Source organism: Brassica rapa, chromosome A03, assembly GCF_000309985.2.
Source record: "Brassica rapa cultivar Chiifu-401-42 chromosome A03, CAAS_Brap_v3.01, whole genome shotgun sequence".
NCBI classification, from domain to species: Eukaryota; Viridiplantae; Streptophyta; class Magnoliopsida; order Brassicales; family Brassicaceae; genus Brassica; species Brassica rapa.
Window position 1 is genome coordinate 3,800,860 of NC_024797.2, and position 13,950 is coordinate 3,814,809.

The 13,950-nt window shown below is 34.5% G+C and overlaps 4 protein-coding genes across 4 annotated transcripts; 2 read left to right on the plus strand and 2 right to left on the minus strand.

Annotated features, from left to right (window-relative positions):
• Positions 1-133: 133 nt before the first annotated feature.
• Positions 134-834, plus strand: LOC103856347. The gene is made up of 2 exons (XM_009133455.3): positions 134-396; positions 472-834. The coding sequence occupies exons 1-2, from the start codon at positions 246-248 to the stop codon at positions 609-611; spliced, it is 291 nt and encodes a 96-aa protein (XP_009131703.1). The 5' UTR covers positions 134-245; the 3' UTR covers positions 612-834.
• On the minus strand, positions 596-4,077 carry LOC103856348 (receptor-like cytosolic serine/threonine-protein kinase RBK2). Its single transcript, XM_009133456.3, has 9 exons — positions 3,444-4,077; positions 3,181-3,272; positions 2,659-3,081; positions 2,326-2,577; positions 1,982-2,136; positions 1,804-1,883; positions 1,568-1,703; positions 1,271-1,420; positions 596-1,166 (listed from the first exon to the last, which is right to left on the minus strand). The coding sequence occupies exons 1-9, from the start codon at positions 3,509-3,511 to the stop codon at positions 984-986; spliced, it is 1,539 nt and encodes a 512-aa protein (XP_009131704.1). The 5' UTR covers positions 3,512-4,077; the 3' UTR covers positions 596-983.
• A 231-nt stretch (positions 4,078-4,308) lies between these two features.
• Positions 4,309-5,192, plus strand: LOC103856349. Its single transcript, XM_009133457.3, has 3 exons — positions 4,309-4,558; positions 4,663-4,708; positions 4,947-5,192. The coding sequence occupies exons 1-3, from the start codon at positions 4,424-4,426 to the stop codon at positions 4,991-4,993; spliced, it is 228 nt and encodes a 75-aa protein (XP_009131705.1). The 5' UTR covers positions 4,309-4,423; the 3' UTR covers positions 4,994-5,192.
• Positions 5,193-5,904: 712 nt separating this feature from the next.
• LOC103856350 (S-adenosylmethionine decarboxylase proenzyme 4) lies at positions 5,905-12,974 on the minus strand. Its single transcript, XM_033286779.1, has one exon. The coding sequence runs from the start codon at positions 7,337-7,339 to the stop codon at positions 6,299-6,301; it is 1,041 nt and encodes a 346-aa protein (XP_033142670.1). The 5' UTR covers positions 7,340-12,974; the 3' UTR covers positions 5,905-6,298.
• Positions 12,975-13,950: the final 976 nt, after the last annotated feature.

Sequence of the window (13,950 nt, forward strand, 5' to 3'; positions counted from 1 at the left end):
ACATCCAAACATTTTATAAACAATACAAAGGAGGACAAATTTGAATACTCTGAGAGCTCCAGAGGCTTTCGCTAACTGAATTACCCAGTTACCCCTGCCTTCTCGAGTTTCATATTGATGACGTGGCGCAATTAATCTGATGGGCCCTCTGATTTTCTTTCTTTTTCTATAAACATTTTATTTATTTACGAGTTTTTTCTGATATCTCTCAAAGAGAAGAGTGAGTGAGGATCAATCAATCATCAATGGCGTCTCCAACACCAACGAGAATCTCATTCCGTATACTGATCCTGATCTCTTTGATGGTGCTTCTATTCTACGTCGGCCGTCCTCTCTACTGGAAGATCTCCGCAACCATCCACGATATCCGCCACAACAAGCAATCCGTCAGAGAAGGTAACACTCTCTCTCTCCTATTGATTCTCTCATATCTTTCCTTTATTACGATCGGTCGGTGCTGTTTGGATACAGGTATATCTCAGATCGTACAAGAGGCGCAGAGATCGGTGGGATGGTACCACGACGAGTCGGATTCGGGGTTCTTAGAGGCTCGTAGCAAGAAATCGAGAGTCTCAACCTCTCGGAGGCTTCTTTTCGCCGGTGATCAGTGAGAAAATTTCACCTTTGGTTTCTTCTAAATAATTTGTAGTACACTGTGTGTCTGTTGTATGCAATCTTTGCTCTATACGTCGACGTTTCGTAATTAGTATTCCGACAAGATGTTCTTAATAAGGTAGATATGAAACTATAAAAGAGAGCTTTGTGTATTTCTGTTTGTATAAGCTTTTGCTTGAAACTTGTTTACAGAGTAAGTGAAGATAAAAATGAAACAAATATAGTTCAGATAACATTAACAAATAATAGTTTTTGTAAAAAAAAATTGAAGAAAAATAGAAAGAACACAACAGCATGATAATCATAATAATATACATACACCATAGTACAACATCTTTTGAAGCAATACTGAACCTATATAAGATGTTTCATGAGTCTTTAGATGTTCCGAGAACAGTCTCCATGTGTCTATTAATATCGTTCAAATATCTTGTCGAGTTGTATTCTTCGTTATCCAATAGTTCTTCAGAGTAAGTCCTCTGCAGTTTGGAGTTTTGTCGTAGTTTTAGCTGGTCTAAACTGCCCTTGTCACCTCTAAAAATCTCCACAACCTGAATATAGAGATATATACACACTTCATTATATTTGTTGCCAAATTAATAAAGAAAATTGGTAACTAATTAATTGATGGAGTTGATTGTTTTAGTATGCATGCCTGATTCATGTGAGGCCGGTTCATGGAGGTTTGGTGTATGCACAAGGATGCTATGAAGACTAGACGTTCCAACTCTTCTAAGTCGTAGTCATCTCCCATAACCGGATCAACTAGTTGTTTGATCTTGTTTTCTTTGATCAATGGCTTGGCCTGCAAGAACATAAGTGGTGGCCATGTTAGTAATTTCACAACTAAATAGATATAACAATCTACTTCTTAATCAAGATCCAGGTTAAGGAAGTATGAGACAAGGAGTCCATCTAGCTAGGGTTTAAGAGAGGGTCAGACATCACATACCCACATAACAAGACTATGTTGTGCGCTGTCTAGGGCTTGTTTACCAGTAATGAGCTCAAGAAGCAGGACACCATAAGCATATACATCTGTTTTCTCGTCTACAATCCCATGCATAAAGAACTCCGGTGGAAGGTAACTGATCCATGAATTTATACGAGATTGTGTGAGATAATATGAAGCACAAGAGATGTGAATCTGCATATATGATCTATATTTGTGACTGAGAGGATCCAAACCCGAATGTTCCTTCTATTTTCGACACGGTATGGTGAGTCCATTGGTCTGGTAACCATTTAGCCAGCCCGAAATCAGATATCTAAGAAAAAAAATTAAAAAAGATATGAATTTAAGTTCATTATTGACTCATGATCATAAATTGAAAAGCCTATAAATTAGTTTTATCTTCATAATTACCTGAGCCTCAAAGTTCTCAGTGAGAAGAATGTTAGAAGCTTTGATGTCTTTATGAATGATCCTTCTCTGGCAACCTTCATGGAGATAGTACAGTCCTTCTGCTGTTCCTGTCGCCACTTTGTATCTTATGCTCCAACTCAACTTCTCTTTCGCCTCTACAAAATGTTACAAGGATCTTAATTAGGTTTTTGAATCATCAAAGGTATGACAAAAAAGACCTACTAAATACATCACTGAAACCAATTTTCAGATGAATTTGCTTTTACTTAAAATATTTGTCTAGAAGTTCCATATAGTTTTTAAAGATTGCTTTGAAAACATGAGTTAGAAATAGATTTTATCACCATAGAGCAAAGAAGCGAGGCTTCCATTGGGAGATAGCTGAAGAACAAGATGCATCCCTCCTTCAACACAATATCCAATAAGTTTAGCAATGTTTGGATGATCTACATGAACTATGATCCCTAATTCCGACAGATAATCCATTGTCATCTCTTCCGCAGAGCCTCTAGTCAGTTTCTTTATCGCCACTATTTGCCCATCTGCCATCTGTCCCTTATACACTTCCGCATATCCTCCTTCTCCAATCAGATTCTCTGCCAAAAATAACCACAAATTTTCATGTTATATTACTTCACATATGAAGAAGTTGTTCTTTACAAGATTAGTGTTCAGACCACGGCTGTAGCCATTGGTAGCGGTTTGAATATCTTGGAGGGAGTAGTTTCTCCAGGAGGGTTTGAAGCAGAACAAGTCACCAGTGTCGAGAGAAGTAGCAGGTAGAACAGGGACCATGTTGTCTCTTATGCGTTTGCTCTTACGTCTGGTTAGTTTAGGGACTCCTTTAAGAGGTGTGTTGAATGGCATTGCGGATGATCCTTTCTTGAGCAAACGGACGAAACGACCTCTCCATTGACCGCTAGTGAGGCCTATATGGTGGTGGGAATGGTGATGATGAGGTTCTGATGATGATGAGTCTGACGTGCTCACCACGGGACATGATGTTCCAGATTCTATGCTCCTTGATAAGTCATCGTCTGATTCTGTTTGGTTGGGGTAGAGTTTTATGTTTTCTTGATTTGAACAGAATGATTGTAAATCTGATGCAGAGAAAAAGATTTTTCATGAAATCTTTTAGCACAAGGAACAAACAAGTACGTGAAATCTTTATAACCTATTTTGACCTAATTACTAATTACCATGAGAAGAGAAGGAATCAGAGAAGCCAGCTCGAGATCTTCTTGTTGAGAAAGGACTTAGTTGTTTTCCACGATTATCAACGTCTACATCGCTGCGAGATCATATGTTTGATACCAGAAAAAAATGAGTTGCATTATACATGAAATGACTTGCGAGACAAGGTACACAACCATTTGAAAATCTTGTTCTGCAAGCAACGTTAACAACATATGTCTCTGAAGACAATTAAACATTATCTCTAGATGTTTTATAAGGAAATTACCAGGAGGGAGACGAAGATGAGGTCGTCGTGGAAGCAAGAGTTTCTGAAGATTCTCTAACGCGCTCCATAGATTAATTGGGGACAGAAGATGAGACAAGGAAGGGAAATAGAAGAAATGACTAAGGAAAGAGAAGAGAGAAAGACATGATCATTTTTGTTTAATGTTAGCACCCTATCTTCTCCGTTGTTATAACTGAAAATCCGCCTCTTCTCTTAGGGCCTTCTCCTTTCTTAATTTTAGATGAAACTAAAGTCCTATCTTTTTCTTCGAAATAGAAAATTCCCAGAGATTATCCTCAATGTTTTTATCAACATTTCTAAATACTAAATTTAGAGTAACAGATTTATATTTTTTTCCATGCACATAAAAAGTCATTTTTTCAAGTGAAATAAAATATTTTCAAAAGAATCCATATACGAATGTTTCATTGATGAGGTTCTCGAAATAGTATTTCACCTAAAAATCAATAATTATTACTCTTTAAAATGGATATTTTTTTTAATACTAACCAAAAATATTTAAACTTTATTTTTAGAATATTTTTGTGTGAAATTGTCAACTATTTAAAATATATATTGTATAAAATATTATTTTAAATTTGTGATATATTATGATGAGAAATTTCCTTTAAAATGCCCTTTTTCAAAAAAAAAAAAATTCCTAAAAATGTTTATGTGGATGTGTGACCAGCTCCCAAACTCCCTCATTGGTGGGTTGACGTCACGTGGCAAACTCCGTTTCCGGACAACCCGACAAAGGTTACCTGAAGTCATTAGAGACAGACATCAATCTTGTAGTACTGTTTGACCTTTTGACTTATCTACCTGTTGACCTTTTAAATATATAAGCCCTTCTTCTTATATAAAGATGGGCTTGGGTTCTAAAACAAAGCCCATTAACATAAATAACAGTGCCCTGATTTGTTAATATCTGAATCTTCTTTCTCCACAACTGAAGAACCCAAATTTTCGCCGTTGAAATGGAGAAAGCGACGGAGAATCCCATTTCCGAGACGCGACCTCCGCCTCATCCGAATCATCAAATGGATGCAGACGATGACGATGAGAATGTGAAGCAGCTCAAAGAGTGTTCCTCTCTCTACTTGGCTTTACAGGTTCTTTTGTTTTCGCAGATCATCATCATCATCATCATCTATTCGATTCCTCGATCTTCCCTTTATATCCCTTAGACTCGTTTTTATTTTCTCGAATCTTGCAGGATTGTCTCGTTGATAGCAACAGGGACTGGAAGTCTTGCCAGAAACGTAAGTCTCTCTATCTCAATTTTAGTTAGCAATTTAGAATCTGAGGTTTAGGGTTTTAGAGCTAGGGTTTAGGTTTTTAATCTAAAAGAACAAAATTGAGTTTATTATTACTTATTAGTTAATCTGTGTGAGGAACTGAGTATAAACTGATGGGTTGATTGAATTGTCTTATGTGAAAGAGAAGATATAGTTGAGCATAGTGTTGATAGCCTTTTGTTGTTTTTGATTTGCTGCAAAGACGTTCAAGCTTTGAAGGCATGCCATGAAAGGAGAACCAAGAAATGAAAGGGATGAGGAAAAGCCACACCTTGATTGGAAAGTATTGATTAGTTCTTATACAAAAACCATTTTATCAGTATCAATGTATTAACCATTGCTCCTCTGATCCTGTCAAGTAGCTGAGTTTTTGTCTCTGAGATTAATAATTATTTCGCTGAAACAGTTAACAGTTAAACAAATAGCAATAATAAATGCATTTCAGAAAGCTTGGTTTCTTTTCTTCCTAGTTGAATTTGGTTCATCAGAGTCAGAGGATATCTCTGTTATGTCTCTTATTTGAACCCTTGTTAATAGAAAGCTGATTCTTATGATGAAGAACCTGGTTTTCTTCAAAAGCTACACAACCGTGAAAATTGTATTCTACTTATTTAGCTAATTGTAGCATGAATCTTGTGATGAGGAGAAGATCAGAGAAACTTTCTTAAAACTGAGATTTATTTTTATTTGCTTCCACTCTGAAACTTCACTTTTTATAACAATTGGTCACTAAAATGTTTCAGAGTGGAAGAGGCTTCCACTGCGTATATTAATTTAAACAAAACGAAAACGAGTTGCGTTTTGCTACTATATCTTATCAGTGCAAACATATAGCGAAATTGTGGTTTACTTTTAGCTAATTATTGTCACGTGCAAATTGTATATTAGTATGTTGGAGTACATAAAGAGCTTACATGCGCGATTATTTACCTTAACTACATATTAATTTTCTTTTCATAAGGTCAATAGCTAAACTGGCATATAATATATCAGCGTGAGACTAATTAATTTCCACGTGAGACATGTATTTGTGAACACCAAATGCTACTGAAACCGTTAAAACATAACGAAAACTGGTTAAACAAAACTTATGACATGTTTTACTCTATGGAGGAGGATATATTTGCATGTGTGCACAACATTTTGTTGGATGTAATTTCTCCTGGGCTAAGTAAATATTCTTCTTAGACTTTACGGTGATGATTGCAACATATAAGTAAGAACAAGTAAACCGTATATCAAACGTCTGATATAAGAGATTTAAATTTTATAAAAAAGAAACATAACAAAGAAAAGAAGAAAGAAATAAAGGAACAAACATTTTTACCTTCTCCGCCACTAAAATTCTACAACACTGAACCTCAAAAATGCTTTAGGCGTGACACATTGACAACACTGCCACAGGTGCGAAGTGGGGTGCATGATCATATGTTCCCACTTAATATTTCTAAACCCAAGTCAACCAATCATTTCCCTCCACGTCACCACCTTCCTTTTCTTTCTCCCCTCAACTAATTAAAATCTAAAACCTTTTTTGTTCTCTTCCGGCGACACCTATCTCCGGCGAGGCGTGAAAGACTGAAAAACGACTGTTCCCGATCCCGGAAACTCATCCATTAGCCTGCTCCGACACTTGAGACCGAGATTCTTCGCCAACACGCGCTCCACTCGCTTTGTCACCTCGCGGTCATAATCCTCGCCGCCGTAAGTGGTGGCGATGGAGACGCAACTCGGCCGGAAAACATCAATAGCGCGACTCAACACCTCCGCGACATCTCCACGACCGTCGTCGTATAAAGACAGCCCGCACTCGAAGCTCGCGTAGCTAAAACCGTCTTCCGGCGTGACGTGGATCGTCGAGTAACGATCGCCGTCGACTCCGTTCATCGAGTAACCGCAAGGATCAAACGCGAAATCGCATATAAACGCGTTTTCGTTTATCAGATCAATACCGCTCAGCCGCGTCATCTCTTTCCCGGCGGAATCGCTGTTCCCGTCGCCTTTCCGTCTAAAGAAGCTCAGCGAGTTGACTCGGTCAAGCTCCGTCATACAGACCTCAACGACAACGACAGACTCATCAGGTTCCACGTCAGCGCTGGCCGTGAACACGTGCCAAGCGCGCGAGGGGTTATTAGACGGCGTCATGACGGAAGCCTTACGGTGACGGAGAGATTCTTTCGGGAGGCTATCTTCAACGATGACGACTTCGTCTTCGAAGCTAGTGTAAGGGAAAGGCTGCGAGTTAGGGAATATGAAGCTTCCTCGCGAGTATCTACACGCGCGTAGCGTGAGGTTGAGAGTACGCGCGAGGTGGATGAAGGGACGGATTGATTTGAGGAGCTGAGTGGTTCCGCATGTTTTGATGATGATTTTGGTTGGGTAGACGAAGAGGCTCGACTCGGAGAGGACGTAAGCGTCGAAGCTACGGTTCGCTACGGCGGAGACCACCGTGCACTGCACTTGGGTTAGGACTTGGTCTAGTGATTCGAAGTCGATTAGACGGAGGCCCATTGGGTTTTTATTGGGTGTTGAGTTGTCGTGGAAGAAGCGAAGTTCGAGTCTTTTCTCGAAACCCTCGAACCCAGACACTGCCATTGTATGGTCAGAAGAAGATGTGGGAGTGAAACAGAACAGGGGAAGTGTGGCGATAGAACAGAACAGAGGAAATGTCTTTTTGTGTGTGTAGAGAGGGGTAGTGGTGATTAGTGGAGGAGAAGTGGTATTTATAGGAGATATTCTAGAGGATAGAGAAACAGGAGCATGCGAGGTTAAGAGACCGAGAAATCATGATTACATGCATAATGAAACGAGAAAGATGATGAGAGTTTGTGTTTTGCGTGTATGTATCTGTGAATCTTAGTGTATGTTAGAGATCTAACTAGTGTGTGTTTCTGATTCTGTTCTGGTTTCTTGTGTTCTGTAATGAGAAAGATCTGTAGGTATTGGTAAATGTAAATTTGCATAATTATGGTATCGGTAAAACTGTATAGAATCGTTAAGTCAGTTGTATAGTGTTTGCAAATGTTAGCAATAAAATTTAATATGCTTCAAAAGCTACCAATCATGTTACTAAAAGATTGGCGACATTAACGGATAATTGAGAAACAAAAGAGGATGAAGATGAAATAAAAGAGATTAGCTACGGATAATCGTTAAGTCAGTTGTATAGTCATGTTTGTTTCTTCCGTTCCAACAAACAGAATTGCCAAACCATTGAACGTATGTTCCGAGAATTGTTCAGTCTAGAGATTAGCTATGGAAATTTGTTGGTGTGCGTGTAATAACCAAAGGACATGCCCGTTAATTAAAGAACTGGGTCCAACCAAAAGGAAATAAACCAATTGATGTAGGACCTTTTGTGAGAAATGAACTGACTAAAGTTTGGCAACAAACTTATCCGAAAGAGTCAACATTCAGTTTGTTCAAAATAGAAAGTCAAACCTCAGACTAAAATTATCAAGTCAAGCAAACTAAAAAAAAATCTAATATGTTCAAATAGGATAATCATAAGAAGTTCGGAAGAGAAGGTGAAGAGCATGAAAAGATGATCCAATCAGAAATCCGGGTAATCTACAGTAGACAATTTGTTCTAAACTCAAAACACTTTATTTTTTCTTAACTCAACAAAACTTAGGTTTATTTGTTCTTGGTATTTCATTTAAAATCACATATAAACATTGATAATCAGCTATAGTAAATAAATAAAAATCCATAGTTTCGACAAGTATCCAGGCTCCGAAATCCAAACAAAAGATAAGAACAACAGCCTGAAAAGATGAAAAAATTACAAATTTTTAATATATAGCGAAAAGAATTAATAATTGAATGTAGCATGAAACTCTTTTTTGGTTGGAAAGAGAAATGATAAATCGTGTGCTAATTTGAAGATGATTTTGTTGGGGGGCTAACTTTAGAGGGGCCTTATTAAAGTTTGAATCATAACTAAAGTTCATTTTGTTGCATCAACATGAATCATTAAACATTAGCTCTTCGATTCATTTGACCACAACTAGCTCGGTCATATCCGAATGTGTATGTCCATATGTTAAATGTAGCTAGGACCGCTAGAGAGGGATCAAGACTGCTAAAACATAATAAATAAAGTTGGAACACATATACTTAGTGACACCAAAAGAGAAAATGATTATAGTTATATGAAAGATATGAATTTAATCACGACAGACTAGTATTCATCAATAGTCGCTCGTCGACACCACTGGTTAGTAGTTGATGTGTTCAACCACGATTTCGATAATGATACGTTTCATTTTTATAGTTTTTGATTTTCAATAATAATAGATGAAGTCTAGCCAAATTTAATATATGGAACGGTTTTATATTTTGAGTTCGAATCCATTTTTAACCAATAATGTACTTATATCCAAAGAAATTCAAGTTCAATTTATTATTTTTTGTTGTTGTTGATCTAGCTCTCCAGGCAATTCAAGTTATTGGATATATAAAACTTATTTTATATTTAAATAAATTTTGATACGATTCCGGATTCGTTTTTTTTCTACAATTTCAGATTAGTTACTTCGGATTGGTTACCATTCAAATGAGAACGGTGTATCAAGACTGAGCACTCTTGTAAACGGGAAATTAGCAAATAAAAACGATCAGGCGTGGCAATTTGATAATTATATATTTTACAATTTTAATTTAGGACAATGAAATGAATGCTTCACTACGTGACACCAAAAGTGCCCTTTCAACATCATTTCTAGCTTCCATGCAATTTTGTCTAACTGTGTGTCTGGCATTATTATCATTGTCCATTATTTTACATGAATGTCGTTATATGATGTGTCAAAAGTCATTAGATGTGTATGTATATACACCACATGAAAGTATAAAACATACCCAAACTGAGTTGAGTTTACTTTGTTTAGAGCCAACTTTGACTCAACTGAGCAAATCAAAGCATATAAGAGATTAATTGAAAGTTTTTATGGTAGAGTTCTTAACGGAATATAAAAAACAATTTCTTATATTCTGATAAAAACTCTATTATAATTAAAAACATCTATTAATCATACTCTAACGAAACCAATATTGTTTGGAATAAGCTGAAAATAAATAACTACTGACCCAAATATATGTTAATTGAGTTCGGAGTAATAATTAACTAACTACTGACACCCAAATATATGTTAATTTATGTAACTGTGAAGGAATAACGAAGACGAATTGCATTCTATTTTTGGTGAAAAAACAAAATTATTTTTTGTTCAAAAAACAAATCTTATTAAGATTTTATTAAAATGGATAAACAGAAAAGGAGAAAACAAGGAGGAAAGGTTTAGGGGTAGGAGAGCAGTAAGCATTACGACCACAATCCCACAAGTAGAGAGCTGCACGCGCACCCACCAATCGTCTCTCTCACTTGTCTCTTCCATCACTCCCACACCCAAACATTATTATTTATTAATCAAATAATTAAAAGAATAGAATATTCCAACCATATCTTAGTTGCATCGTAAACAAAATTTGAAAGATTAGATATAAATATAATTAACCCCTTATTTCAACTAGGTATGTGAAATGGAACTATATGCATAGTGGATCACTCCAAGCCTGCTAAATGGATTCAAGTATCTCCATAATCTCTTGGACCATCTCCGATAGCACGTAATAATGTTTTCTATATTTCACTATAAAATAGAGTAATTATATTATAAAGTTAAATTTTTTCCGATAGTTTATTCTATAATAGAGTAAAATATTGAGTAATCTTATTTTTTTTTACTCTATATTTGGAATAAAAACAACATTCATCTATATTTCACTCTATTATATAATAATTCTGTTATAGAGTGAACCATTAGAACAAATCCAACACTATAATAGAATTACTCTATTTTAGAGTAAAATATAAATGAAATTATTGTGTGTCATTGGAGATGCCTTTAAATATGAAAACCAAACATATAAAAACAAAACATATACACAATACAATGATAGATCAGTGGGAGCACATTCATATTAACCATATAGTTGTATAAACTCATAGCTTTAACCAAAATAAAAAATAAAAGAATTATCGTCAAAAGCTCGAGAGTTCAAGCATGTCATATCTTAGATATATCAGCATACTTGTGGGCACAAGTCGTCTTCTCAACATATGTTGTAGGTCATGGATTTGGAAGGAACAGCCTATGTGGAAAAGTGCCACACTGAAGAGGTGAGAATTTTACAGCATCATTGTAAATGAGCCCTAAATCGAGGACACTAAGAGAAAAGTGGACTCCACAACTAACAAATCCATTCCTTAAGACAGTGACATGTGAACATAGTGGCCTACTTAAGTCACTCCTCTGGGTGACAACTACGCTTATGTAGTTATATTTGGTACGTTTTTTCTTTGACATGTCATATGTCAAAAGGATTATATAAAGTTATACAGAAGTAACTTCAGATGGTTTAAGCATGATTGTTAGTAGATTAAGAAAAAGTATAGTAAATACGTTTCTTAGTGGATTAATAAAAAGTATAGTAAATACATGTATGTAAGTGTATATCATAGGTTTAATGCAAATTTGCTTACAAAGATTGGAGTTACAAAAAATTATCAAGATACTTATCAGATGGTCTTTTTTTTTCTTGATAATTATCAAGATACTAAAAACCATGATTCAACTGTCAGATATGATTTATATCAAAACATATAACAATGTTACTGGACTTATTTTCAATCTAAATCTTTTTAGTTAAAAACTTCACTGTTTGCTGTCTCTAAGTTAACTCTAATTAAATATTATTACTAAATGACTAAATGGAACATAGACTAAAAATGGGAGTAGGGGAAGCTTGTACAAATGAGGATAAATCGAGTGCTACTGTATCATGCGCACACAAGTTTATATCCAATAATAATTAACCAAAGAGGCCCACTATCTTTCACACACCATATGCTAATTCATCACTATTTCATGTTGTGCTCCCAATAATCTTTCTCATTGTATTTTGTATATGTTGTTGTTTTTCTTTATCATGCTTTCATATCTAAGAGTATAGATATTGTGACCACATATCTTATTTTTACTCAGTCAGAAAACATGACCAGCTTGGATCATTTTTGGGATAATCTCATCTGCTATACTTGGACCAGAACTATGAAATACTCCAAGAAAATATCTCCACTCAGACTATTCCAGTTAAGACACATCCAGTAATATATAAATTAAGTAGGGTACTTCATCAAATCATAAGATAAGAATATATACATATATATGTTTAATTATTTATTGCTATTGGATTAAATTACAAAATTATCATAAGAAGTTTACATACAAAATATTAGGTCATCAGATTCCAATTTTATTAATAAGTTTCTTGCGTTATTATATTAATCTCGAAGGGAAAACGAACAAAAGAGAAGCGCGTGCTGAAAACGCAGACAGTGCATGCATATAACAATAAGATGTGTCTCGAGCCATAAGACCAAATCCAGAATGATTCTCGATTCTCCATAGTGTTTTCTTTTCACATCAAAAAAAATCATTATACTATTATTTAAGCTTGAGCTGATCTAAAAACCAAATAGCTAGTGTAATTAGTTGGTATATTAATCTATACGGTATAATAATAGTATTTATTTCACCAAGAAAATAATAATAGAGTATTATCTTAGCCAAAAATAAAAATAAGAGTACTTGTATAGTTTTCTTGCGAGGTAGGATACATATGAGGCAATTTATTATTCGATGCAAATCATTCCCCGTGCCTCATGCTATGCTTTCCTCTGTTTATTACAAACATCAGAATAACTATTTTTAATTTGGTTGTAGAGAATAAGAAATAAGATTATGAGAGGAAATAATATGACCCTTATGGTTTCTCCACGCAGGAATCATTCCAGTGAAAGGGCTGATACATGCATGCATTATACTTTCGATTCCTGGACCAACACTTGCTTCATTAATTTTTATCCGTTTAAATGATTTAGACTGCTTCTGTTTTTTGCTACTGAAGTTTCTAGGACCAAAATTACATATCTAGAACTCTACTTATTGATTTGATCTCAACACTGCAACCGTACAATTGAATGTGGTTTTCATGTAAGAGTTTATTTGATCTGAATGTTGAAACAAATTAACCAAGCACAATTTTATAACTAACCAAAGTTAAAAAGATTTAATAACTATAATATATACGATAATATCATGCTTCAACCAAAGGACCAAAGCCGTAGACTCTACAAAGAGAAGTACATCCGTTATCTCTGGTATATAATCCCTTATATATTAAAGGAGAAGCATTGTAATAAATGCATTCACACTATAATAGACACGTGGCAGCCTCACAATGATTTGATAATAAATATGTTAACGCGTTCACACTATATTCATAAATGTGTTCACACTATATTCATAAATATGTTCATACTATATACTTTGTATTTTTTTTGTAATATAAAACTCATATGCATGGTTCCAATAAAACTTTGGATTTTTCGGTTCGAATCAAAACAAATAACGAATCAAAAGCTAAACTATATATATATTATTTTTATTGTTTACCGATAAAGTTGGGCAAAATATTTATAAGTTTTGATTCAATTCGTTATCCTTTTTGAATTGAACCAAAAAATATGTATATCCGTAACTTTACGAAGCAAATCAACTACTACAATTAAAGAAAAGCAAATCACAAATACCAATATTTTTAGGAGCGATTATCAAATTCGATCTATTATATGCATATATATACATATATGTACAGAATTTTATATATATATATATATGTTATATATATTATAGTTTATATAAGTTTTACAATATTTTTATAAATTAAATTTATTATATTAGGTATTAAAATTTAAAAAGTAAATAATATTTTATTTTTGTAATAAAACGTTATTATTAAATTTTCAATTATTTTTTAAATTTTAGTTACGGATCAAATCGGATATTCTTTAAAATTCTAAATCATTTCGAATATCATAGTCACCGACTATCCAAGTGGCTAAAGATTGAATCGACATGAATGCCTTCAAATACTCGGATATTCGATCTGTGCCCACAACTATTTATGGATACAGTTGAGTTTTTTATATAAAAAAATTCACTAATGTCAAGGCCTTTTAATTTTTAATTAATTTTAATTTTATCTTTCATGTATTATTTAGAACAAAAATGTCATTAATATTAATTAACAATATCTTTATATATTTGTCATTTATTTTTATATACTTTTACATACAC